The 26219-nt window shown below is 47.8% G+C and overlaps 1 protein-coding gene across 2 annotated transcripts in view; it reads left to right on the top strand.

Annotated features, from left to right (window-relative positions):
* RICTOR (RPTOR independent companion of MTOR complex 2) overlaps window positions 1-26219 on the top strand; it is a 1615046-nt gene that overhangs the window by 1544638 nt on the left and 44189 nt on the right. For both annotated transcript variants that reach the window (XM_069627164.1, XM_069627163.1), the window contains one exon: window positions 4591-4714. In XM_069627164.1, the coding sequence (XP_069483265.1) occupies window positions 4591-4714 (124 nt within the window). The remainder of the gene's footprint in view (window positions 1-4590; window positions 4715-26219) is intronic.

Here is a 26219-nt window from a genome sequence, read left to right as displayed (position 1 = left end):
TCCACTTTCTGGATTTCAAACATGTGCTAAAATTCTACCTGGACAGAACCAAGAGCGTCTGAAAATCCGACTCCCTCTTCATCACCATTGCAGAGTCAAAACCAGGTTGTCAGGCCTCCAAGGCTTCCAAAGCAAGGTGGATGGTTATGGCCATCAAGGAGGCGTATGAGGGGCAGCACAATTCAATGCCAGCAAACATGCATACCCACGCCATCAGTGCTAAGGCCACAGCAGTAGCTTTCCAAAGACACATTCCGTGGCAGGTTATCAGCGAAGTGGTTATGTGGGCTACTCCCTCAGCATTCTGCAAGCACTATTGCTTGGATGCCAGCGCCAGGTTGGACGCTGCATTAGTCAGGCAGTGTTAAGGATCTTGTTTTCTTAGGAGTGGCAACTCCACCCTGTTGTCCACATTCTGTTGTAATCGCCCATAAAGTATGGAGGAAAGGGGACAGGACGTAGGAGTAATTATAAGTTACTCACCATAGTGACTAATGAACTCCTAGTCCGTAGTCCCCTTTCCTCCATACCTCCCACCATCCTCCCTCCTAATAAATTGGTGTCATTAGACAATGTTAATATTGTTGATGCGTCAAAGGGGACCGAGGCGTGGCACCAGTCGGCGGAGTTAGGGGAGCACATGCTTCCAGGGCCGCGCCCACATCTAAATTTAAAGGGTAGTATGATTTTTTGGGTGATAAGGGGTCCGTCTCCCATCCCTAGCAAGGGACACCCATACAGTATCGAGGAAAGAGGACTATAGACTACGAGTGCGTTAGTCATTACAGTGAATAACTTATAATTTAGTCACGGCTCACCTCAGAAGATCCGGTGTCCACATATTCCCTACCTGGGTGACTGGCTGATCCGGGGGAGGTCGGTGGAGCAGGTCTTGTCCCATCTCAGGGACACCTGCTCATTACTCGACAGTCTGGGCTTCTTCCTGAACATGCAGTCGTCCCACACACCAGCTCAGAAGCTCGATTTCATCTGGGTAGTCCTAGACACGCAGGCAGGGAAGGCTTTTCCTCATGGGGAGATTGTAGCCTGCATTGCTGATAATTCTTTCTCAGAACCACGCCACCTTACCAGCGGCTTCTTTCCTCTGCCTCTTAGGCCTCCAGTATTTTTCTAGTGCTAGAGGCTAGGCTGCAAATGTGATTGTTGCAGTGGCTCTTTCGAGTTCAGTGGTCCCAATACCTTGGAACCCTGAAGAACGTCCTCAGTTTGCAGGTCCGTGGTCAACAACCTTTCTTGGTGGGCCAACAGCAGCAACTTGATAACGGGGGGAACCCTTCTGGCCTCCGTGGCCTCAGGTGCGCTCACAGATGGTTGTGATTTCCGCATTACTAATATCTACTAGCCTCAGACTTTCTAAGGTTGGTGGGCCTCACAGCATATTGAATTTTCCTGTTGCCAGAGGCCTAACGAAGGATGAGATCACTACAGTGGGCTCGCAGATCCCAATAGTCTCAAATCTCAGGTAGGTTGACGGACCTTGTTCAAGTACCAAGCAGGGTAGCAGAGGACCTCTTGTGGTGAGCCCGCAGAGAGAACTTGATGGCCAAAGAAACATTTTGGCAGCCATGGCTGGAGATCACTGTAGTCAAGGATGCCTCCATCAAGGGCTGTGATGCACACATGAGCGATTTGACAATGAGCGGTCTATCGCCCCAGCAGAATCAAGATTACACATAAACCTGATGCCCTTCCTGCCTTCCATCCAGGTGGACAACCTGACAATGACGCAGTGGCCATGTATTACCTCAACAAGAACAGAGTTGTAGGGTCATTAGCACTGTGCAAGGAGGCAATGCAGCTCTGGTTTTGGGCGTTATGAAATGGGAACTCCTTGTCGGCAGTTCATTTAGCTGGAATGGAGAATGCAACGGCGGACGCTTTGAGCATGAGAGTTCGACCTCACACAAGTGGGAGTTGGCTCTTCCTTTAGGGAACCCCTCGGGTGGATCTGTTTGGATCCAGTTGATACAGGAAATGCGATCTGTTGTGCTCCAGGCTATTTCCCCAGGGAGTAGCACTGGCGGACACGTTCATATTGCATTGGGATTCTCTGCTCCTGTATACTTTCCCATCCGTCCCTGGCATCTCACAAGGGTTCCATGTAATAATGTCGCCACAAAAATCTCGACATGCAAAAATATCGTCAAAAAATTGCCGTTTTTTGTGGCGACATTATTGCATGGAACATGCGGACGACACCCCCAAAAACCCCAAACTTTTTATTTTTCTTTTTTCATTTTTTAAAAAAAAAAAATGTTTTGCCCCTGTCCCCACATATATGGTCACCCAAATAATATTGCCACAACATTTTCCCAGCGATATTATTTACGGCGACCATATATATGGGGATATTATTACCTGATACCCTCACAAGTTCTAAGGAGGTTGAGGAAGTTCAGGAAATCCATGATCCTGATTGCTTCGGATTGGGCCAGTAGGATGTGGTACTCTGACCTTCAGGACATGTCCATGTGCCCGCCATTTCACCTTCCCCAGAGAGTGGATCTAGTCTTGCATGGGTTTGGGGGGGTCATCTTCTCCACTCATTGATCGGGACGCTGAACCTACATGCCTAGTTTCTCAAAAGCTATGGTACGAAGCCTGGGAACTCTGGAAGACATTATGTACAGGCTGAATACCAGCAAAAAAGGCTATATTCTGCTGCTGGTGGAATACATTTTGAAGCAAAGGATATAGACCCCATTTCATGTAATACACCTACTTTCCTTTTTCATGCTCCACCTGGGCCAAGAGGGTTCACAGGTGGTTACCGTCAAAGGATACTTTGCTGCACTCTCAATCCTAAAGCGAATGCCTGAACAAGGTTCATACTTCAAGATGGCCATTGTGATTCAATTTATAAAAGGTTTAACTAACACTTTTCCACCAGTCCCCTTTCAGGTGCCATCCTGGGACCTGGATCTGGATCTCACATTCCTGAAGGTGGCTTCCTTTGGATCACTTAATTCCTGTCCACTTAGACTCCTTACTTGGGAGACAATATTCTTAGTAGCTATCACTTCCGCTCGTAGAGTTAGCGAACCACAAGCCCTATGCTGTAAACCACCATTCGCAGTCTTCACTAGGGAGAAGGTGGCACTGAGTTTTCATGCTTCCTTCCCAAAGAGGTATCAAAATTGCACTTCTCAAAAGATTACATTAGTGTTCTACGCTTTACTTCACCTTTCAAAAGAAGAGGAGTGATTACACAGACTGAACCCAAAAGGAGCTCCGTTTTCATATTGCAAGAACAACCAATTTCAGACAAGATGATCAATTGTTAATTGGTTACACAGGCCACAGAATTGGTAGGGCAGTAACCAGACAGACATTATCAAGATAATACTGTTTATTTCAGAATGGTATTCCATCACGGGAAAGGAAGTCCCTGAAGGATTAAGAGCACGTTCCACCAGGGGAGTGTCGACCACATAGGCACTGCAAAGAGGGATAGTGCTGGAAGATATCTGCCAAGCTAAAATGTGTTACAATTTCAAAGCATTACTGCCTAAACAACATGTTGCTTCAGGACACTCTTTTTGGAGAATGGTCCTTCAGAATATCATGGGATAGAAATTCATGAGAGCCCGCTTTCCCGCCTCCATCACAAACACTGCTATGGGAGTCTATCTAAGATGAGGAATCTGTGGGAGGATACAATCCATTAGAAAAACAAATTACTTACCATGGTAATGTTCTTACTGATGGATGTTCCTCCCACAGATTCCTAATCGCCCTCCCTGCCTACCCTTCTGACTAAGAGATATCTCATTTGTTTTCTTTCTGTCAACCTCTGAAAAACATTTGTATTGCGTTCCGCCAAGGCAGCTGAAAGAGAAGAAATAGGAACTTGGGCAACAGGGCGCAAGGTATTTGTGTTGCCATCGAACTCCCATCCAAACAAGAGTATTGAGAGCGTCAAGGGACCTCAAAGTTTCCCCCGGTCCCCTTTTCTCCTCACAAGATCGGCTAAAGAAGGAAACTATATCTAAAATTAGGAATCTGTGGGAGGAACAACCATCAGAAACAACATTATCAGGAGCAAAAAATGTGTTCTTCTGATGGATGTTCCTCCCATAAATTCCTCATCGCCCTCCCTACGCTCTTTTGGCGGATAGCTATTACACGTTGGTTCTATGTTCCCTCAGTGCAGAGTGCTAGTGAAAAAGGATTGGACTAAGGTCACAGGGCGTGGCGCCTCTATATACTGTCCCTTATATCCTGTCCAGTGCAGGGTGCATACAGGCATTGAGCAAAGCTACCTGCGCCCCCTGGAGGTGGAAACTTTTACATAAAGCTGCTACGCTGGGAGATAGATAGCAAAGGTGAGGAGTCAACGCCCATCAGAAGAAACATTACCAAGAGGTAAGTAATTTGTTCTTCTAGTGATGTTGAAGACTGTCTGTCCATCCTCATATTTGAATTTCTTAATTCAGTCCAGTTTTGTTTTAAATCAAGTCTTTTGTAAGACTACTGTCAATATAAATGTTTCAAGTGTACGTATGTCCTGCTGTATATAAAATGTAAAACCAATTTCCTACTAAAATAGGCATTCCTTAATTTTTACAGGTGGAAAGACAATCCCAGAGGATACCCCAGTGTGCCGTATACTGTTGCGAAAAGAAGTGTTACGATTAGTCATTAATTTGAGTAGCTCAGTGGGAACAAAAGGTCATGAAACTGGTCTTCTAACGTATGTAAAACATTATTTAAATTTTTAATGGCACAGATGTTAAGCCATATAAATGTATTATATTTGTTTTAGCGTGACTATTGCACAATGGACATCGTTATAGATTGATGTGAAAATAAAGACTGTGCTTGGTAAATTCTACCGCACCAGAAGAGAAGGATAACTTATTTGTTGATTTGGTATTTATTTTGAATAATTGTCCTAACCATTTATAATGGTTTCCTTCTTCCCAAAGATTCCTTATCTGTGAGATTCCTATCCCAGCACAGCTAGTCTCTGGAAACATTTTCTGCTGCCAGGGGGCACAGAGCAGCTCCACGTCGGCTCCGTCCGATACCTCTACCCTTGCAGTGCCTAACATGATGTGGGGGCCATATATATAGCAGCCCTGTGACTTCTGTTCCTTTTTTATGTGGGCTATGTTCACTAATCAGGAACTCGCTCAGCCAGTTTAAATATTTTCTCCAACGCCATGCCTATTCAGTCAAAGGCTTCGGGTTCAAGCCATGTGCGGATTGCAGCTGACGGATGTCTGTTTTGGATCTGCATGCACACAGGCAAGAATGTTCCCATTGGGTATACTTTGAAAAAAGATCACAGTAAATTCAGCATCAAAGGGTGCTGGAAGTCAATATATCACATCGTTTAAGGTATGATGTCCATGAATTCTAGTAGTCTAGGTTGGAAAGGTAAGCAAACAATAAATGGAAAATTCAATGGTTTATTTGAAATTTATAAATGAATAAGTGAAAAACCAAAAATATATACAGAATGTGAAGGTTTAAAATACAATATAGAAACATGTATGCAAATGAAAACAATGGGAGTAAAAGGGCAAAGTGGCAAAATGGTAGTACATTAGTGACCATATCATGAGTAAAGTGTGTACATAGAAACAAAAGATGAAAACCAAAATTAGATATATTCCCAGCGGAATATTCAAAGCAAACCATTACAGAACACAATACCTGACTGTTCCTGGCTTAAATTAATACATTCACAAGGGCATACATCAGGTAAGTTTAAATATAGCCGGAATCAAGTTAATTACAGCGTAGATCCAAAATGGACAGTGTTCCGAGTCAATGAGAATAAATTGTGATGGTTAGGGTCACCGCTGTACGCCACAAAGAGGAAGTGTACTAATGAAGCAATTGACCAAGGCGTAATCATGAAAGATATTGGTGTTCGGCGGGATGGATCATTTCAAGCCACCTTCTCCAGGACCCAAAACCCCTACTGGACCCTAAAGAGCATAATTGAAACATTGTTGTAGTCTTATGGAAAAATAGTGTACATCCATTAACAGATTGTAACCCGAGTAATAGAACATGCTACCTACAGAGGGGATAAATCTCCAGAGGACGGGGAGCATCGCATAGTGTTACTACTCCCGGGTCTTGACCCTAACCACTCTGATCCATGTGAAAGACTAAGTACTCACCTACAAATGGAGCAGGTGGAGAGAAGAGAGTGCAACCAGGTAGGGTGTCAGAAAAGGAAAAGAATGAACGCCCTAGTGCAGGCATGTGCAAAAAACCCACATTATGTGGAGAATGAAATTCTTACCGCTCTGCAGCAGCCTATGATGCTCGGTGGAGATGCGCGTAATATAATGGTGCGCAGGACAGCGAGTGTCTGGGATTATAACTAGTCAATCGCAACTAGAAATACAACATGACGAGATGAAAAACCATTGGAATAGCCCAGATTAAGATCTGATGGGAATATCAGAAGCACAAACAGCAAAGACTGAGGCATATCGTACAAATGGTTGAAAAATTAGATGCAATAAAATGCAATATTTCGAGAGGATTGGGTTCTCCGACATATTCCATATCTAGGACAGGTAATCACCACAGCTGTACTGCTTCGGAAACTTTTTTCTGTGTCGATGCGCCGCCGTCGAGGACCTCCTCCGACGTCATCCGATGTGTTAAGTAGGGCGCACGACGCCCGTAGCCTCAGTTCCGTTTTTTCCGCGAACGTGTTGCTTCGTGAATCTCGGTTACGCCTCGACTCTTTATAGTTCTGTTCTTCTCGGTTCTTCGAACCTGTTCGTTTTTGTGAGAAAATCCTTCGTAAGAAGATGTCTTCTACTTCTACTTCGTCTTCGACCCCGCGTCCGGGCTTCAAGAACTGCAGGGAGTGTGGGTCCAAGATGACGGTGACGGACTCGCACGACGCCTGCCTCTGGTGCTTCGGGGAGGCACACGACACGGAAGACTGTATGGACTGCCAGTCGCTCACGTCCAAAGCCTTACGGGAACGTAAGAAGAAGTTGTCGGTGGGTCGGGTGTCCAAGCCCCGGAAGTCTGCAGGGCTTTCGACGGATGATTCGAGAGGTGACTCTCCGCGTCGTCGTCGAAAGGCTCGTGGGTCTCCTTCTAGGAGTCGGTCTCGTCACTCCTCGGCCTCTTCGAGGCATTCTCGGAAGCGCCGACAGCAGTCGTCTTCCAGGTCCTCTTCTGAGGACTCTGCCCGGCACGTCGCTTAACCCACCAGCCGTGCGACGCCGGAGGAATGGGCTTCCTTCGGGAAGAAAATGCTGGAGATTCTCGAGTCGCAGGGTACTAAGCCGTACGCGCCCCCGTGTGGGGTCTGCTGTGAGAGGTCGAGAGACACCGCTCGCAAGAGTGGTCGGCACGAGTCACGGGACAGGTCCCGTTCGGACAAGGGGACTCGTTCTCGACGTACCCGTTCCAGGTCCTCGATGCGTTCGAGACCGTGTGCACCTGCGATGTCTGCGAGGAAGACATCGACGCCTGAGGCATTGAGAGCGTCGACAGGCTTTCTCGAGGTCGTCGAAGGACACGCTCGGAGCTCGGGCTTCGAGGACTGTCGACGCGGTTGATGTTGGCGGCGCTGCATCTAACGTCAACGCCGATTCTCTTGGCACCGATGCCTGTTCTCTTGACGCCAGCGCAGATTCACTCGATGCCCTCGCCGCCTTTCGAGGCCGGGGTGTCGGAGGTACCCCGTGGCACGGGGGAACCCCCTAGAAAGGCTCTGGTTAAGAGCAAGCACTCTCGGGTGCCTTCTTTTCACCACCTGGAATATATTTCGGAGGTGGATGAGGATTCTGATGGCCTGGTTCTTAGTCAGGTTCCAGATGAGCTGGTCTCTGGCCATAGCCAATTTGACGATTTGAGGCAGTCACTGCATGATGCCAGTGGACTGGACACCTCTCCGGAGGTGGAGTTTTGTAGGCCTGAGCCTGGCTCTCATGCCGATTCCTCGTACCGGCGCCTTATGGCTAGGGTCTCCGAGTATTTGGGATGGTCTGCTCCCCCAGGGGAGTTTGTGCAAGATGATCTCACGGACTTCCTTGACGTTGGTCCCCCAACTGACCCGGTACTGCCGTTTCATATGGCTCTACAGACAAGGGTGGCGGCGGCTTGGACTGCTCCGGAGAGTCTCCCGGCGGTGGGCAGGTCCTTGTCGCGAAAATACCGTCCAGCCAGTAGCGACCCCTGCTACTTGACCAGGCACCCCACTCCGGAGAGTTTGGTGGTGCAGGCGGCCACAGCCCCGGCAAAGCAGGCGTCGTACCCTACCATCCCTCCTGATAGGGACGACAAACGTTTTGATGGCTGGGTGAAGAAAGTGTTTTCTTCAGGGGGTATGGCGCTTCAGGCGGCCAACTCCATTTGTGCCTTGTCTCGTTTCACATACACTCTGTGGAACTGTGTTTCCTTAGCGGCTGAACATATTCCCGAAGGGGACGAACGGGATGGTTTCCTTGCTATGGTCCAGGATGATAAGGATGCCATGTGCGAGTCCGTTCAGTCGGGTTTGGATATGGCTGAATGCGTCAGCAGGTCCATGGCGGCGAGCACCGTGATACGCAGGTTTGCGTGGTTGCGGAAGTCGGGGTTTGCTCCTGATGTGCAGTCCCGGCTCCTCAACATGCCCTTTGACGATGAACACCTTTTTGGCAGCAAGGCTGACGAGAGCCTTGAGAGGTTGCAGACCTCCAAAGCTGCAGCAAAGTCGTTGGGCGCTGCAGTTCGCCAACCTCCGCCTTTTCATCCTAGGGGACAGCAATGGAGGGGGTGGTTCCTTCCGCTATTACTCATACTTCAGTAAAGCGAGAGGAGCTGCCAGTCAAAGAGGCCAACGCAGGGGTACCAGAGGTGGACGACAGGGTACCCGTGGTGCCAAGGCCGCTCGGGCAGTTGCCTCTTTGCCCTCAGGTTATGCTGCAGCCGCTACCTCTCAGTCATGAGGCCATATCCCATGGTTCGCCGGTTGGGGGAAGGCTGGCGCAGCATCTTGTAGAGTGGCGTGCCATTACTTCAGATGTGTGGGTTCTGGAGATCATAACCCACGGCTACTGTCTTCCCTTTCGGCAGAGGCCTCATGACAATCCACCAGGGAACCTCTCTTTGAAGAGTCCGGATCTGCTCCTTGCGCAGGAAATTCAAGCCCTGCTAGAGAAAGGCGCCATAGAACTGGTGCCTGTAGCGGAAGGGAACAAGGGATGGTATTCTCCTTATTTTTTGATTTCGAAGAAAGACGGGGGATTAAGACCCATCCTGGACTTGCGTGGCTTGAACAAACTCCTCAGGAAGGACAAGTTCAAGATGGTTACTCTCTCTCAAGTCCTCCAGGCCCTTCAGCTTCAGGACTGGTTGGTGTCTCGACCTCAAGGATGCTTCCGTCCATGTGCCGATCCATCCCAAGCACAAGAAGTACCTGAGGTTCACGGTTGGCGACTCGCACTTTCAGTTTCGGGTCCTGCTGTTCGTATTGACCTCCACCCCGAGGGTTTTCACCAAGCTCATGGTGGTGGTGGCAGCGCATCTCAGGCAAGGGGGGGATTCACGTCTACCCCTACCTGGACGATTGGTTGATCAGGGGGAGCTCTCCCGAGCAAGTCCTGGATCATCTGTCCATTACCTGCCACTCCCTTCACAGGCTGGGCTTCTCCCTCAATTTAAAGAAGTCCCATTTGACGCCAACTCAGCGGCTCCAGTACATCGGAGCAGTGCTCGACACTTCCCTGGGGCAGTGTTTTCCTCCCCAGGTGAGGCCTCTTCACATTCAGCAGATGGTACACAAGTTTCGGCATGCCCAGACGCTCCCAACAGTCGAGTTCTTGAGGTTGCTCGGCCTCATGGCATCCTGCATTCTTCTGGTGCCATAGGCTCGCCTGCGGATGAGATCTTTGCAGTGGGCACTCAAGATGCAATGGTCGCAGTCCTCCGGCAGAATGTCGGACCCGGTTCAGGTGCCGCCCTCGGTCGCCCAGGACCTTCTGTGGTGGGCCGTCGAAGGCAACTTGATGAAGGGGGCTCCGTTTTGGCTTCCCTGGCCGGAGGTGACTATCGTGACGGATACATCCCTCACGGGATGGGGAGCTCATGCCAACGAGCTGACAGTCAGCGGTCGTTGGTCTCCGTCGGAGTCCAGACTCCATATCAATCTGTTGGAGCTGAGGGCGTCAGGCTAGCCCTGAAGGCTTTTCTGCTGACACTGCGAGGAAAGAATGTCCTGATCCTGACGGACAACACAGTGGCCATGCACTACCTCAACAAAAAGGGGGGGGCAGGGTCACTTCCTCTGTGCAGGGAGGCGATGCAGCTCGAGTTCTGGGCCATCCAGCAGGAAGTTTCGATCTCTGCAGTTCATCTGGCCGGAGACGAAAACGTGACGGCGGACGCTCTGAGCAGGCAGAGCACGATCTCTCACGAGTGGGAGTTGGCTCAGGAGATTCTCCTGGAGATCTTCGCCCTTTGGGGGACCCCTCAAGTGGATCCCTTCGCCTCCAGTGTCAACCGGAAGTGCGAGAGGTTCTGCTTGCGGGAATTTCCTCCAAAAGGAGCCTTAGGAGACGTGTTCGTGGTGGAGTGGTCATTCCCACTACTATACGCGTTTCCTCCAGTCCCCGTCATCCCGCAAGTGCTGCGGAGGTTACGGAAGTTCGGTTCCCTGATGATCCTCATTGCTCCGGCGTGGGCTCGGAGGACGTGGCACCCGGACCTTCTCGACTTGTCCATCTGTCCTCCATGTCGTCTTCCCTACCGAGACGATCTGCTCTCACGGGAGGGGGGGTCAGGTTCTCCATCCAGAGGTCAGATCCCTCAACCTTCACGCTTGGCTTCTGAAAGGTTGAGGTATAAGGATTGGGACCTCCCTGAAGACGTGATGGAGGTGTTGCTCTCGGCCCGACGGCCAGCAACAAAGTCTCTGTACCGTTGCCGTTGGCGTAAGTTCTGCGACTGGTGCGGAGTTCAGACTGTGGATCCTTTTGCATGTGACATCCCCATGGTTCTGTCCTTTTAACTTTCTCATGCCCACAGGGGCTTGCAAGTGGGTACCATTAAAGGTTACCTGGCGGCGCTGTCTATCTTTAAGCGCTCGTCTGAAGAGTGTTCCTACTTTAAAATCCCTTTAATTTCACAGTTTCTGCAAGGGCTCACTAATGTGTTCCCTCCGTCACCTTTCCTGGTGCCCGGTTGGGATTTAAACCTTGTTAAGTTTCTTATGGGTGCTCCGTTTGAGCCTTTACATTCTTGCCCTTTGAGGCTGTTAACTCTGAAAACTGTGTTTTTAGTTGCAGTTACTTCCACTCGTAGAGAGTGAGTTACAGGCACTTTCTGTTAAGACACCCTTCACTGTATTTCACAAGGACAGGGTTGTCCTTAGAGTTCGTCCTTCTTTTCTTCCGAAGGTGGTTTCGGAATTTCATTTGAGCCAGAAGGTTGTTCTTCCGGCGTTCTATCCTCCTCCACATCCTGGTAAGGAAGAGGAGAGGCTCCATAGGCTTGATCCTAGGAGAGCTTTAATCTTTTATGTTTCACGCATGTCCCCGGTCAGAGTGGACGATCAACTCTTTATTGGTTACGCTGGAAAGCGTTTGGGACAAGCTATGACGAAACAGACTTTGTCTCGCTGGATTATTTTGGCCATCTCGGAGTGTTGCCGCTTGGCGGGTAAAGACCCACCGGCTGGCTTGCAGGCCCATTCTACCAGGGGTATGGCTGCATCTACTGCCCTGCAGAGGGGTGTTCCTATTCGCAACATCTGTGATGCAGCCACCTGGGCTTCAGTACATACAGTTGTACATCACTATTCCCTCGATTCCATCCGAGGACAGGATCTGGCCTTTGGCAAGGCGGTCCTTTGCTCTGCTATTTGATTGGCAATTCTAAATTTTGATTCTAAATTCTTTCCCTCCTCCTTGCTCTGGTACTGCTTTGGGAGTCTGTCATAGATATGGAATACGTCGGAGGACCCAATCCCCTCGAAGAACAAGTTACTTTCTTACCTGGTAACGTTCTTTCAATGGGATGGTCCGACGACGTATTCCATATCGCTCCCGCCCTGCCTTCCCCGCTGCAGAATTTCTTTTGCGATTGCAGCTTGCGTTCCGCAAGGCTTTATGACTGACTGGCAGTAGACTAATGTCACACGTTCTGGGGGAAAAAACTACAACTGAGGCTACAGGCGTCGTGTGTCCTACTTATCACATTGGATGACGTCGGAGGAGGTCCTCGACGGCGGCGCATCAACGTCATCGTCGCAGGATGCAGACGGCGGAAAAAGTTTCCGAAGCAGCACAGCTGTGGTGATTACCTGTCATAGATATGGAATGCGTTGTCGGACCATCCGATCGAAAGAACGTTACCAGGTAAGAAAGTAACTTGTTCACCTAAGACGAAGAAACGAATATTGATACAGCTGACCTCCGATTGTTGCCGCTTGTAAGTCACGTTATTTTCTTGAATATGGGCGGCTGACGACTGCAAGGCGCGCTAGGGTTGCAGACTGAAAGGACTGTTTTGCTTTTGCTTGTCCACGTGAGGTGAACACTTGCGTTTCCCCCGGCCCCATGGCAAAACAAGTTATTGGACTCAGGCAAGAAATCGCACACAGGCTAATCATTATGATAAAACACATGGCTCGTTACAGGCCCTTCATTCACACAATATAGGTATATATATATAGGTATATATGGACTTGGCATACATAAACAAACATACACTTAGATATATAAAAAGATAGATATAAATTGCATCACTGTTAACGAGTTGGCAGAAGACCCCTTCATCTTGGCCACTACGACACTGCTTGGTCCATCAACAGGTTGGCGAAAAGATTACTCGTGCTAACGGGATCTTAGGCAGAGCGTCCTCCCACTCGGCAAGACTGCATCAGACTTGCATTCATTCCCAGAAACCCTTATGCACCTGCAGGACGCTCCGTCTCCCTCCCCGTATTCGTCCTTAAGTGGATAATAGAATAACTATTCTCCACAGTAAATCCACTCAGCACTAATATTTACAAAGCTATATGACCTTGCTTTGCTTTTGCTACTGAAATGCTTGTTTATTATCTAAGACCCAAGGAAACGCAGACTTGTTATTAGGGTGATGGGAGATGACTGTCCAAAATGGCTGCGCACCAACGCCATGTTGTTTTAGCTTGCGTTTCGCACAAGCATTACAAGGACCTCCTTAGGTTGCGGCTATGGAAGATGCAGCCTGAAAAGTGGGACTGCAAAAGAAGTTGCAAGGAAAAAGAGGAAAATAAGTACACATGCACAACCACATGGATTTCCATACATCAGTGGTCCCCAAAGGAAATGCGCAAGTTTGTGCAGTAGGGTCGGGTGACCATTCAGTACAGACATATAGCCGCATCGGAGGATGAACCGTAGGTGAGGCCTGCGTAGTAACAAATTATTTGCATTCAATCCAGTTCCAAACATGCGTGGGTTCAGGCTGCGTGGGTAACAGAATGCCGGCTAACCGGTAAGGTTAGAAATAAAAAAATAAAAGGAAGCACAGGACTGAGAGGCTGTGAGAGTCTGAATGAGAAAGTAAAAGAGGAATATGCAAACAGAGGCTAGACTGCTGAACGCCTGAAAATGGTTGCCATGTTGGACAAGAAAAAGTGCTTGGGTCGAAACTCAATGTGACCTACTGTGAGGCGGCTAAAGTCAGGGTCACTCAACGAGGCTACAGACACCGAGAAGAAGTAAAGGTCACTGCAAAGCAATGAGCCATGCGAAAGCTTTACCAGAAAGCCATTGCATTGTTGAGGCTGTGCTCAATGAAATTGAGCATACAAATCCATCTGGCCTCTTTGTTATCTAGCAGAGGGTGGGGGTTGGAAGCATTTTTTTATTGTGTCAACCACCCACCAAAGTATGTCATCTGCCAAGTGACTAAGCCTCCATATAATGACACACGAGAGTGGCTGTGGCAATTTTGCATCTAATGCGTGATCGGTGCTCAATAATCCTTGTGTGTACTGGACGTGATGTCTTGCCTATGTATATCAGGCCACAGGGGCATTGGATGCAATATATTTCCCATGGTGTCTTGCAATTGGTGTGCTGGCGAAGTTTCCAGTTTTTGCCAGCCACATCAAATGTTTGATTTTTTTTTAACAAAATTTGCAAATGGAACATGAGCCACATGGATAATGTCCTGTAAGTGGTCTGAGGTCCCAGCTAGTGGTAGTAGGCCTGTTGGCTTTTAGGGTAGCGTGGGCTAACTGGTCTCTCAGAGTTTTCTGGCGCTTCAGAGCAAACCTAGGGGGGATTCGTTGGGCAAAGTGAGTTGCACCGGAGGACACGGGATCTGCACCAAATTGTCTATATTGCTTGTGTGCGGACCATTACACCTAGGATTATGGGTTGTGCCAATCCATGCACCAGAAGGCCCTCCTGGAGTGGGCGGCAAAACTCTTCACGCTCGAAAGGTGAGGTTCTGCGGTATTGTTCGAGGGGGCACAGCGTGGATCATCGTTCAGCAAATGGGTGGCTGTCATGATGCCTGGACCAAGCCCATCCGACCCGGAAGCAGGCATTCAGACATTTGTTTAAACCTCAGAAGCCCCGGCTAGGGGCTATCTGGGTTCAGTACTGGCGCCTTAGGCGCCAGGCTCCTAGTAGGAATTGGTCCTGGCGCCTAAGGCGCCAGGCTCATAGTCATCACTTACCTCAGGCAGACCATGCTGCACATGCATCCAGGCCAATGTGAGACCTGGAAGGGACTATTTTTCCACAAGGACTACTTTTCACTCGGGTGTGGTTCTAGGGACTTCTTACGAAGATATTTAAGCCACGCCCGATCTACAACACACGCTTCGCGTTATTCTGCATTTAGCAGCGTAACGCTCACCGTGCCTGCAAACCTGCATCCAGTCTTCTGCCACGCCCGCCTTGAACACGGAGCCCCTAGGAGAGAAAGGAAAATAGGAAAAGAGGTTAGATTACAGACTTTAATCTGATTCCTTACCCGATTTCGGATCTTGCATCACTCCGAGCATGAAGACACATTCTTCCGGCTCGCGTCGCATCCCAGCTGCAGCACCGTTCCATTTTCACCAGCCCACAGCATCTCCGACTCGGCGCTGCCTCGTCACCTTTTTCGTGATTTTCAACATCTGGGGAAAAGACAAGAAATAGCAAGGTGAGCCTAAAGAGACTAAAAAGACAATCACTTATATTATAAGACTCACCTGATTATCACCGGAGGCTTTATCCTTCAATATGCCGCATCTAGGAAAAGAGGAAAAGACAATGAGCTAAACTCACGCAACTTTACAGGATAGTTTGGGTGATACAGACTCTTACCTGAACGCCGCCAGCGACCGCCAGACAGAATTTGTCGCCGCAAATCAACAGGGAAGTGCAAGAGTGAACATTGGACATTTTGAACTCTTTAAACTTGGCAAACTCCGGACTCAATAATCGTCCAGCACCTAAAACCAGTGAAGTAACTGGTATCTACGCGCCCCTGCATGCCACGCAGGATGGAGAGCTCACCAATCAAAAACATAAGGTGAGGACACTGACTGGGAATATCGGAGGTGGCAAGTGGGGAGAGCGAAAGCAGGGAGGGGGGGTCTGCGTTCACACCCACGGGGCTAAATACCTTTCTCCATCTACAGGAGAATATTTCTACGAGTCAAGCTTACAAGACAAAGTGGGTCCGTCCAGATGGTCATCTTAGCCCTACGCTTCACGCTGGTGGAGGCCGCAGCCGTCCGGGTTCGATCTACGCCCCTGTGGGAACCAGTTGAGCGTAACAGTGGCTCCATGCAAGGAGGAGAAGCAGCAGCAGCAGCATCAGAAGAGGTGCTGCTGTTAGGGAAAACTTTCATAAATGGTTGATTTCCCTTACCTACTGAGTCCCTCAGCAACTTTGCTGGATTTCTAGGATTTTTTCTTCACTTGGTAAGAGTGTGAACCTTTTTTCCCACTATTACATGTGTTTTGCTATGTGTGTTTCTACTTTTTGTGTGATCTTGGGCACTAGAGCCTCACCTACTCCAGGGCACCATATTTTTCATGTGTGTTACACAGCACCTTCAGTGCAGTGACACAGGGTTGTCTTTTAGACTTCCCACCGACTCTATTTTCTGGGGCTGACTACAGTCCCCCAGAAAAGGGTAAAGTTGCCATTAACTATATCTTAGTCACGTTAAACCACAGACACAGTACACCCCATCTTCCATGGAGTATTGGAAAGGGTTAATTCTTATCCCTTTATGTATGTACCTCTTGGGGCATTGTTTCGCTCCCTTTATATTAAGACTTGGCTGGTGGCAGTGTTATCTGCCCTAACTTTTCTACCGCGATTATCTTATATAAACATGGTAATGTTTTAGGCTATTATATTAGCCTCAAACATAAACCCGCTTGACCAAATACATTTTATTTTGGCTCTGGCCGGGTTCATTCGCCATTTCTTTTTGTTAGTCTTTCTCGTGTTTTACTCTGCACGCCAAACCAGGTTTGGTCCCTTTGTTCATCGCCATTTTGCGGGCTTCCACACAGAAGCCTTCCTTTAGGCGCCTGAGAGTCTGGGTAGGCAGGATGTGAGGGAGGGGTTTTAGGTCCCCTGCCAAGGGTTCCCTTGGTAACCCAAGTCGCACTCCTGTCTGATTGGCTAAGGGGACTGGCCTTGCCAGGCCAGCCACCCTGCCGTGTGATTGACAGCCACAGCATAAAAAGCAGGTGTCCTGGACTGGAAGAGCAGAGTCACCACTGGAACGAAAGAACCAATGACGAACTGGAAGAAGAGGGCCCCTACAACGACTGAACCACCTGGTGAAGCCCTGCTGCAGGTCCGAATCTCCAGAATCTGACGACAGAGAAGATCATCCAGGAAACCTCTTCCCTTGAGCTGGTGGGACCAATCAGTTCACCCAAAACTGCAAGCCAGGACCCCTCCTCTGGTCGAACTAGCTGTACAGAGCTGCAGTGGGCCGGATAGCCAGGAAGGTTGGACCCTACTTGGGTTTTAAGGAGTGCACCTTTTATTTGTTGCTTTGCTCTGCTGCCGGTTTCTTCCCTGGGTAGTGCAGGACCCTCCAGTCTTCCTACTTCTGATCAGTCCGACAGTCGCTTCAGGAGCCGTGAGCCTGCAGGAACTACCAGGAACGTCTCCTTCAGCTCCCTCTCCGTTTTAAAGTACTGTGCAAATCCGATTGTGCGTTTCGTTCAGCCGCGGTGAAAGTGTTTGAAATCTTTCTCCAATTCAAGGGCTTGTCCTTCTCTTCTCTTGGAACTAACTTTTCTACCAACCTACCTCATCCGGAAACCGTGCCACAAACTTTACCGCGAACTACCCTGAACTGTATTATCTTGAGCAAAAGACTTTTGAACCATTGACTTTTGCCCTAAGCCTTTTCTATCTGATTTTATCATTGTAGTCTCTCTTGTTCGCTTGCACTGAGTACTTACCTGTTGGTGTGGATTCATTTCTGTTAACATTTGTCTTTCCCTCCCTTTTAAATTGCTGGAGTGCCATTTTGCTCCCACTTTATGAGCTTAACTTGTCTGGAATAATAAGGGAAGTGGTGTGGCTTATCAAGAGAGTGATTTTTAGACTGCTTATAATAGTGTAATGTTATACAACTGAAGAGTGAAATGTATATTCTTTTACTTTAAAAGCTTGAGTCAGTGTTTGCCTGAATCATAGTAATTGCTGTCCTTTGTGTAACTATTTGATACTGCTCACTTACTCTTGAGATAAGTCTGGCTGCTCTGCTCTGATACTGCTACCACTTTAAATGTGTAGTAAAGGCTTTTACCAAAGGTGAAATTGTACTGTCACTTGTAGTCTTAATTGTGTGTGGTGTTCCCAAAGGGTACTGCATATAATTCTGCCTAACACCTGCTCTTTGATTGAATCCTCACACCGGCATTCCTCTTCGAAGAAGAGGCACTGCTCCAGGGCTTCTTCTGAGCGGCTGGCGCATGTGATTGTTCCCACCCTACCCTCCACACTGGAGGAATGGGTGAACCTCTGCCTGAAGATGTTTGACATCTTCACCAAGAGACCGGTGGATCCAGCCTCGGCGCAATCAGCGGTGCCATCCGCTTCGCCTACCTGGTCCCATCGCTTCTGTTGAGGCAGACAGGGTACCCGCTGGGGACCACTTCTGCATGCCTAAGTGCTCAGGCCTGGACCGGAAAGCCACCAAGGTCCCTTGGTGCCAACAGGCCCTGCCTTCAGGCGCTGGGGCCCCAGCTTTGTTGTCTGCACTCACCGTTGTCGTTAACACTGTTGCTCTGCAGGAATACACTCCACTCCTTATGGATGCCTTAATTTCTTAGATTACGACATCTATGAAGAGGAGGGTAGCCAGTTCACTATGAGCTAGAGCTTCTGGGTTCTAGGGAGGTGAAGGATTTCCCAAAGGAGTTCTACGGGGAGGGTGAGGATGTGAATGGACTGGCAAAGGGCGCGCAGGTCACCAGTAGCCGCCACACTTCCCCAGAGATGAACATTTTGCCTGCTCCCACTGCAGGAAAGCCTCCAGCCAAATTCCAGCCCTTGATGGCTAAGATGGTGAGTACTCTAGGGTTGTTAGTCCTGTCCAGGTCAAACAATGAGTACGAACTGTTCAACATATTGGTAAGAAACTTGGCAAGGGTAAACTGCGTCCTCTTGCGCTGTGGTAATGCAATGTGCTGTGCCAGCTGCGTGGTGTCAAGTGTGTGGTAAACCTGTATGCCACTAAACATACAGTTGGGTGAGATACCGATCACACTTCGCGCTTGGCCAATACAGTTATGCAGTATCTTTGACAAAGGTTGTCCATAAAATTGTATCCCAGATTCTTAGGTCCGATATTGATCCATTTTATTTCCTGGTAATAACCTACGCAGAAAACAGCCTAGGCTGTTATGTGATACAATTTTATGGACAACCTTTCTCAAAGATACTGTATAACTGTACTGGCCAAGCGCGAAGTGTGATGAGTATCTCACCGAACTGTATATGCAACATATTGAATGATGCTCCCAAGAAGGAGATGCTCCTGCCCTTCAATGTGGCAGTGGAGGCCCCTCATACTGGAGGTGTGGGTCAGTAGACGGGTGCTGGTGAAAATCACCCAGCCCTGTCTGACCTGGCTTTTCTCTCTTCCCATGCTTCACCAGAGAGTTTGGTGGTTCAGGCTGCGACAACTAGTCTCAAGATTTCTACCTTCCTGTCCCTACCACCGCACAGGAAAAGGACACGATTGATGCATGAGGTAAAAAGATTTTCTCACCAGGCAATTCTGCACTGTGTACCGTGAAGGCCTCTTTCACCATGACAAAAATATCCTTTGCCGTTTGGACGGCTGTAGCTAGTGCAGTTTAATATGTCCTGGAAGTAGAGATGAGGAACGGTTTCCTGTCCTTGGTCACTAATAGCAAGGGGGTGGCACTCCAGATGTTACAATCAGGACTAAACGCTGCGGACTGTGTAAGCAGGTCCATGGCCATGAGCTCTCTGGTCAGGCGCCACACTTGACAGAGGACGTCTGGTTTTGCGGCCAATGTTCAGCCCACGCTGTTGGACATGCCTTTCTGTGGCAAAAAGCTCTTTGGAGATATTGTTGATGATGCCCTTCAAAAGGTTCAGCTGTCGAAGGCATTGGCTATGTCTTTGGGACTTGCTTCTGCATCAGCCCACCACACAGCCGGCATCTCAAGGCAGGGGTTTTTGTCCCTCCCCACCTATGCCCCGAGGGGCCATGGTCAATCTGCCTCAGGCAGAATGCAGGGCAGACTGTTCCCCTCAGATAGAGGTGCCCAGAGAGGTGGCTCGACCTCAGCCGCTGTCCAAACCGTGACCCAGGGCACAAACCCTTAGTGACGGATTATGCCACTCGATACTGCAGGAGGCCTTCCCTTTTCAGCAGGAGTGGTCAGGGGCCACTTCCAATGCTTGGGCTTTAACGGTCATTGAGCAAGTTTATTGCCTCCCATTCCTGCAACGTCCTCTGGACCACGAATCCATGCCACCCCCTTGTCTCCAGGCCCCTTCCTCATGGAGGAGGTCCGTCCGCTTGTGTCCAAGAGCGTGATCGAACTGGTACCATACTCTGAACGGGAATGGGAGTAGTACTCCACCTATTTTATGGGGGCTTGTGTCCCATTCTCGGTCTGTGGCTGCTGAACCTGTTAACGTGCAAGGACAAGTTAAAGATGGTAGCTAAGATGCTGCAAGCCCTTGATCTGCAGGACTTATTGGTATCTTTGGACCTTCAAGAGGCCTACTTCCACATGCCGATTGATCGGAAACACAGGAAGTACCTGAGGTTCATGATGGGCCAACATCATTACCAGTTCAAGGTCCTGCCGTTTGGTCCAACATTTTCACCAAGCTGGTAGCGGTGGTAGATGCTCGCCTTACAAGGGAGGACATTAATGTCTATCCCTACCTGGCTTGTCCATGCTCACTCCCCAGCTCAGAGTCAGAATATCTAATTCGTACATGCATGCTATTGCGCAACCTGAGCTTTTCTCTGATTTATCGGAGCAGTCTTGGAAACTCGTCTGTCTACTGCCTTCCTGCCCAATGATCGAAAGGTGAACATCTTTCAGATGGTCAATGTCCTTCAATCCCAGGAACAAGTCCTGGCCTCAGCTTTCCTGCGCCTTCTGGGCCTCCAGCATCCTAGTGGTGCCGGAGCGAGGCTGCGCATGAGATCGTTTCAGTGGCTTCTCTGGTACCAATGGTCACTGTTTCAGGGCCACATATCTGACCTTGTACAAGTCTTAGACCCAGGTGGTTTAGGATCTTGTGTGGTGGCCCGTGCAAGACAACTTACTGAGGCATGCTGTTTCATCAACCTTGGCCCTATGTGTTGGTGGTTATGGACGTTATCTCTGACTGATTGGGGCGTGTAAGTGATTTCAGTCCGGCATTTCACCTAAGTCAACACCTAGCATGGAATGCCCAAATGAAATCCTTATTTATTTGTGTCTAAAAGTTCTTTTATTCTGAATGATGTACCACTCATATCACGCCCGCCTTCCTGGCAACTATTCCCCCCCCCCCCCTCCCCCACACTGAACCAAGAATCAGGCTGATTTGCAAAGTTAAAATATTTATTTATTTAGTTTCAATTCAATCACACTATGTTTAATGGGTATACAATAATCACCAATGGGGTGATGTAACACTAAGCAATCCCTTTTTTGCACAAGGAGCAATAGTGAGCAAACAATTAAGCACCGAAATAATACTTTTGGGTGTGTGTTCAGAACAGATAACAGTGTGGTTACTATTTCCCCCTGCACACCCCTCAACCCCCCAACAGACAATGTAAAGAGATGAGAAGAGATAGCAGGTATTCAGGAATGGCAGAAGTCAACCAAAATATCAACCCAATTTTCCCCCAGCAACACAAGAAAAAACAGAATGTTTTTAAAGTTATGTTGGGAATGGAATGTGCAAAAACACTAAATATGGGCTAAATAGCTGACATTATATAAATTCTTATGGGAGCTGCTTTAGATAGTTACACACAAACACTACCAAAGATTTAATATAAAGAAACAATATGAAATCTTAAAACTGAGGTCGGAAGCAATCAAAAGCTGTTTTACACGTGTCAGAAATTCCCTAAACGAAAATTGGCGGCAAACCTTTCAGCGCGCGGTAATCGCAATTACGGGAGAACAGTTTGGGTTTGGAAGCTGTGGATGTTAGCTACAAGCAGAAGTTGAAATGTTGTTTCTAGCATAAAAACTGAAGAAGTTATGGACGTTTTAGTGGAAGTCGTTTTTTCGAGATAGGTGCAAGAAAGGGAAACAGGAATGCACTTTTAAAAGACAAATGGGATTTCTTACACTAGATTAGGACTATAGAAAAAGAGAATGCCGTGGTGGATACTCAATTTCTTACTGGGATTCACTTTAGTTACTCACAACACTAATGACATGATTTTAGAATACAAATGAGAATATCAGGTTCTGAATACAAGAGAAGGATGGGTGTTAGGGAGAATCCTCATTCTATGGCTAATTTCCCCTCACCTAGTGAGTCTCCCAGCAGCTTTGCTGGATTTCTGGAGTTTATTTTTTCCACTTGGTAGGAGTGTGCGCCTTTTTCCCACTCTTACCAGTGTTTTGCCATGTGTATTTCTGCTGTTTGTTTGATCTTGGGCTCTGAAGCACACCACTCCATGAGCCCCATTTTCGTGTGTTACACAGCACCTTCAGTGCAGTAGCACAGGGTCGTCTTTGTGACTTCCCTCTGACTCCATTTTCTGGGGATGACTACCGTCCCCCAGAAATGGATAAAGTTGTCATTTACTTTACATAGTCACTTTAAAACTACAGACCCAGTGCACCCCATTTTACATGGAGTACTCAAAAGGGTTAATTACTATCACTTTTTGTCTGTGCCTCTCTCAGCTTTGTTTTGCTCTTTTAACATTTAGACATGGTGGCAGTGGAATCTACCCTAACTTTTCTACCGCGATTATATTCTATAAACGTGGTATTGTTCCAGGCGATTATATTAGTCTCGAACATAAATCCGCTTGACCAAATGTTCTTTCTTTTGGCTCCGGTCGGGTTTATTCGCCATTTCTATTTGTTAAAGGCCTTTGTGTGTTTTCCTTTGCGCGCCTGGGTGTCTAGGTGGGCTGAATGTGAGGGAGGGGTGTAGTCACCCCCTGCACAGTGTATCCTAGGAAACCTAAGTCGCACTTTGCCATGATACGCTGAGGTGGTTGTCCGGGCTGGACAACCACCCTGCTGCATGATTGACAGCCAAGCTGTGTGAATGGGGGATTTTTGCATAAAAGGCAGGACTGTTGGCTGGTAGTCAGGGTTGCCACTGGAACTGCAAGGAACCGAAGAGAAGCGGAGAAGAAGGCGGCTGCTGCAACTACCCCGTCCCGGTGAAGCCCTGCTGCAGTCCTGAGCTATCTACCATTCGACGACCAGAGAAGATCCAGTCCGGAGTCTTCTTCCCTTGAGCATGGTGGGGTCAACCAGTTCATCTTCCACAGCCAGAGGATCCTCTTCGTGGTCGAAATTGCTGCACACTGCTGTAGTGGTCCCGATAGCCATCTGAAGAGCCTCTCCTGTTCTAAAGGAGCACACCTTTTATTCACTGTCGCTGCTGCTGGCCTCATCCCTGTGTAGTGCAACTCACTCCAGACGTCGTCCTTCTTGTCCCCACGACTGAAGGTCCAGCTACTGTGAGTTTTCGGGAAACTACCAGGAACAACTGCTGTGGCACCAGCTTCTTCAAAGAATAAAGTACTTTGTCCGACTTCGAGGAACTAGGGTGTGAACCCTTTTCTCCTCATCCAAGGCTCGTCCTTGTCTTCTCTCCTTCTTATAACTTTTTCTTCCTCTTTTAACAATATCCAAGTACTCCTGGCATCCATGAATCTTGAACTACCTGACTGTCTGATCCTCGACAACAGGAACCCTGTTCCACCTAACACTGGCGCAGGCCTATTGACTTTTATCTTTGGGTTAGAAAGTGTTCTCTGATTCTGTCTGCCTTGACAAAAGTATTGCTGATGACTTTTGCCACAAACTCTTTTGGTAACTCAGGTGCTAAGTGTGGTTTTACCCCGGTAACAATTCTTCCCGCGGATACGGTTATCTTTAGTAAGACCGAACTGTCATTACTGGCAAAAAGTGATCGCTTATGTATTTCCGGTAACCTCTTTTGTTTCACAACACCGGTCTGAAAAATCATAAGGTACTTACCTTGAGTTGTTTCATCCAAAGCGAATTGGTTGTGTGTAGTGTATTTATTGTGTGGTTTTAATTTAATAGAGGTGAAGTGTTTTGCAAACAGATGGTCGAAAATAAATGTACTTTTACTTTTTAAGCAAAAACCTTGAGTCAGTGTTTGCTTGAGTCACAGTAATTGTGGTCCTTTGTGTAATCTCTACTACTGCTAATTTGCTCTTGAGATAAGTCTGGCTGCTCCGCTACTGTTACCACTTTAACAGTATAGTACAGGCTTGTACCAAAGGTGAACTTGTATTGCCACTTGTAGTCTTAATTGTGTGTAGTGGTCCCTAAGGGCACTGCACAGGATTCTGCCTCACACTGGGTTTAAGATAAGGATTAACTATGGACAGTACATATGCTAGTGACACAGTTCTATCTATGGATACTCACTAGATATGTTTCAAATGGAACAGTCAGGGATTCTGGTCAGGACAAACTGCTGGGCACACTAGATTGGACTGGGTCTGTTCACAGCACGGCACAGAACTGGATTGGATCTGCAATGGTTCTGGTCACAGCATGGCACAACTGGATTGGATCTTTTGGTTCTGATGATAATTATTTTAGCAGGCAAGCAGTACAGCACAGCCATGTTGTTTGTTTGATGTCCCCCTTAGGTTTCTGGGGTTCTGGAATTTTAAGGCCTAGCAGAGAATGGTTCAGCTAATGGAATGGGCCTTTCTGCTTTTCCAAGTTTCTGGAGTCTGGAGCAAGGAAGATGGATGGTTCTGCTACAGGGTGCTCCGCCAGAAATCGGGTAGTGGGTGAATCTGACTTCCTTTCTGAGTGCTGAGCTGTGTCTGTCTATGCTTATGATAAAGGGGTGTGTGTGCTGGTTTATCCTAAGCACGCCCCTTGGACAGGGATTGGTCAGGGTCTCCTCTCTTCCTTGATAGGAGGAGAAAAACAGTGTGTCATCTTTATGATGTGGGTTTATGAGGCCTAAAGTCCACCCCTACCCTCTTGAACACAAAATTTACTTTTGGTACAATACATATTTCCGTGTATGCAACCTCTATAACAATTGTGTATATAGATTACATATTTTGTGTAGCAGATACTCCTCCAAACCCTGTCTCTGAAAGATCTTGTGTCTGCTTTTTACAGAATTCTGCCCTTTTTATCCGCAACACAATGTCCAATTTCGGAGCAAATTTCTACAAATGTGCGCATTGAACATGGGCATAAGTGTATGAAATTTCATGCTTCTATCAAAAATACATTTTGTGTAATATCACATTGTTCGCCGTTTCTTCCTAGAACATGTCAGAGTTCTGGCGCCTTTTAAAATGTGCAGTCAATATTTACATTAACAATGCTGTTATTTTTGTGTGTTTATCAATTTTACCCAGTAAGTTATCACTCTTTGGTCCTTGTTAAGCAACAAATGGTTGTTTGTCTCCGCCTCCTTCTATCTCCCTGCAGTTCTGAAGCAGTCTTCTCCCAGTTCCTCCTGGGCCAAGGCCATTTTACGACCCTTCACACTTGGTAGTTCCTTTTAGCCGGAGGATGTCCATTGTCTCCTTCCCCTTGCAGCCCAATCTCTCCTCCCACCTTATAATCATCACTTAGGTGTGATTTCCTGGTGGAGGGAAGCAGAAGGGAGAGGCCTGGCCTCTATGGGGGAAGCTGTTATACTGGTTTGGTTGCTTTTAGTCGGGCTTAAATTCAATGTCATTCTGTTGCATTTTTTCTTTGCTTAAAAAAAAACGAGTAATTTCAAAACAAGCAGCTAGAACGCTTATTCCAGATTCTAAACCATGGGATTAAACAGTTACAGCATGTGTTACTCTCAGTAACAGGTCACTTAGTTTTCAACCATTTGATTCAGTTTGTACAAGTTTAAAGGTTCTCATGCAGGCTTCTGACAGCTGTCATTCAGGCGGCCGAGGGTACTGCACCCACATTTTGACCGATTCCACAGGCAGACAACTTTTGCTGTGTATGTTTTTATGACAAATTCAGCTTTTCAGTACATTGTAAGTGCACAATGATTTCTTGAACTAAGTGAATTGTAGCACCCAGCAAGAATATTGGATGTTTGAGGGTGTTTTGTACCAGCATTCTGCAGTTTCAGCAACCAAGAAAAAAGGATTTAAAAGCAAGATTTTGGATTTCTTTCAGCAAAGTACTGATTTTCCCTCCGTGCTCCATTTTCACTTGTTGGGCAGCCCAGTAACATGTTTCAGGAGTGAGATCTCTGTTCCAACACTGACAACATGCATGGTAGATTTGGCAGCCATCTTTTTGTGTTGTAAAGCGCAATTTCCATAGGTTTTGGCACGCACATGGGTTTTGTGGCCATTTTGATATTTCTGGCACCATCAGAACACAGGGATGCCGCATGGCAGAGCAAAAGTGGGTCAAAACATTCCAGAGGCGCTCACCCGCCAGACATAGCGGTGGACGCACTGTGGTCTCCTGCTGGGTCGCGGGATCACATCGACTTGTTAGAGCTGAGGGTCGATCAGGCTCGCCCTAGTTGCTTTCCTCACT

This window comes from Ambystoma mexicanum, chromosome 6p (genome assembly GCF_040938575.1).
Source record: "Ambystoma mexicanum isolate Mex_15411 chromosome 6p, UKY_AmexF1_1, whole genome shotgun sequence".
Taxonomy (NCBI): Eukaryota; Metazoa; Chordata; class Amphibia; order Caudata; family Ambystomatidae; genus Ambystoma; species Ambystoma mexicanum.
This window is presented reverse-complemented; position numbering and strand designations above follow the sequence as displayed.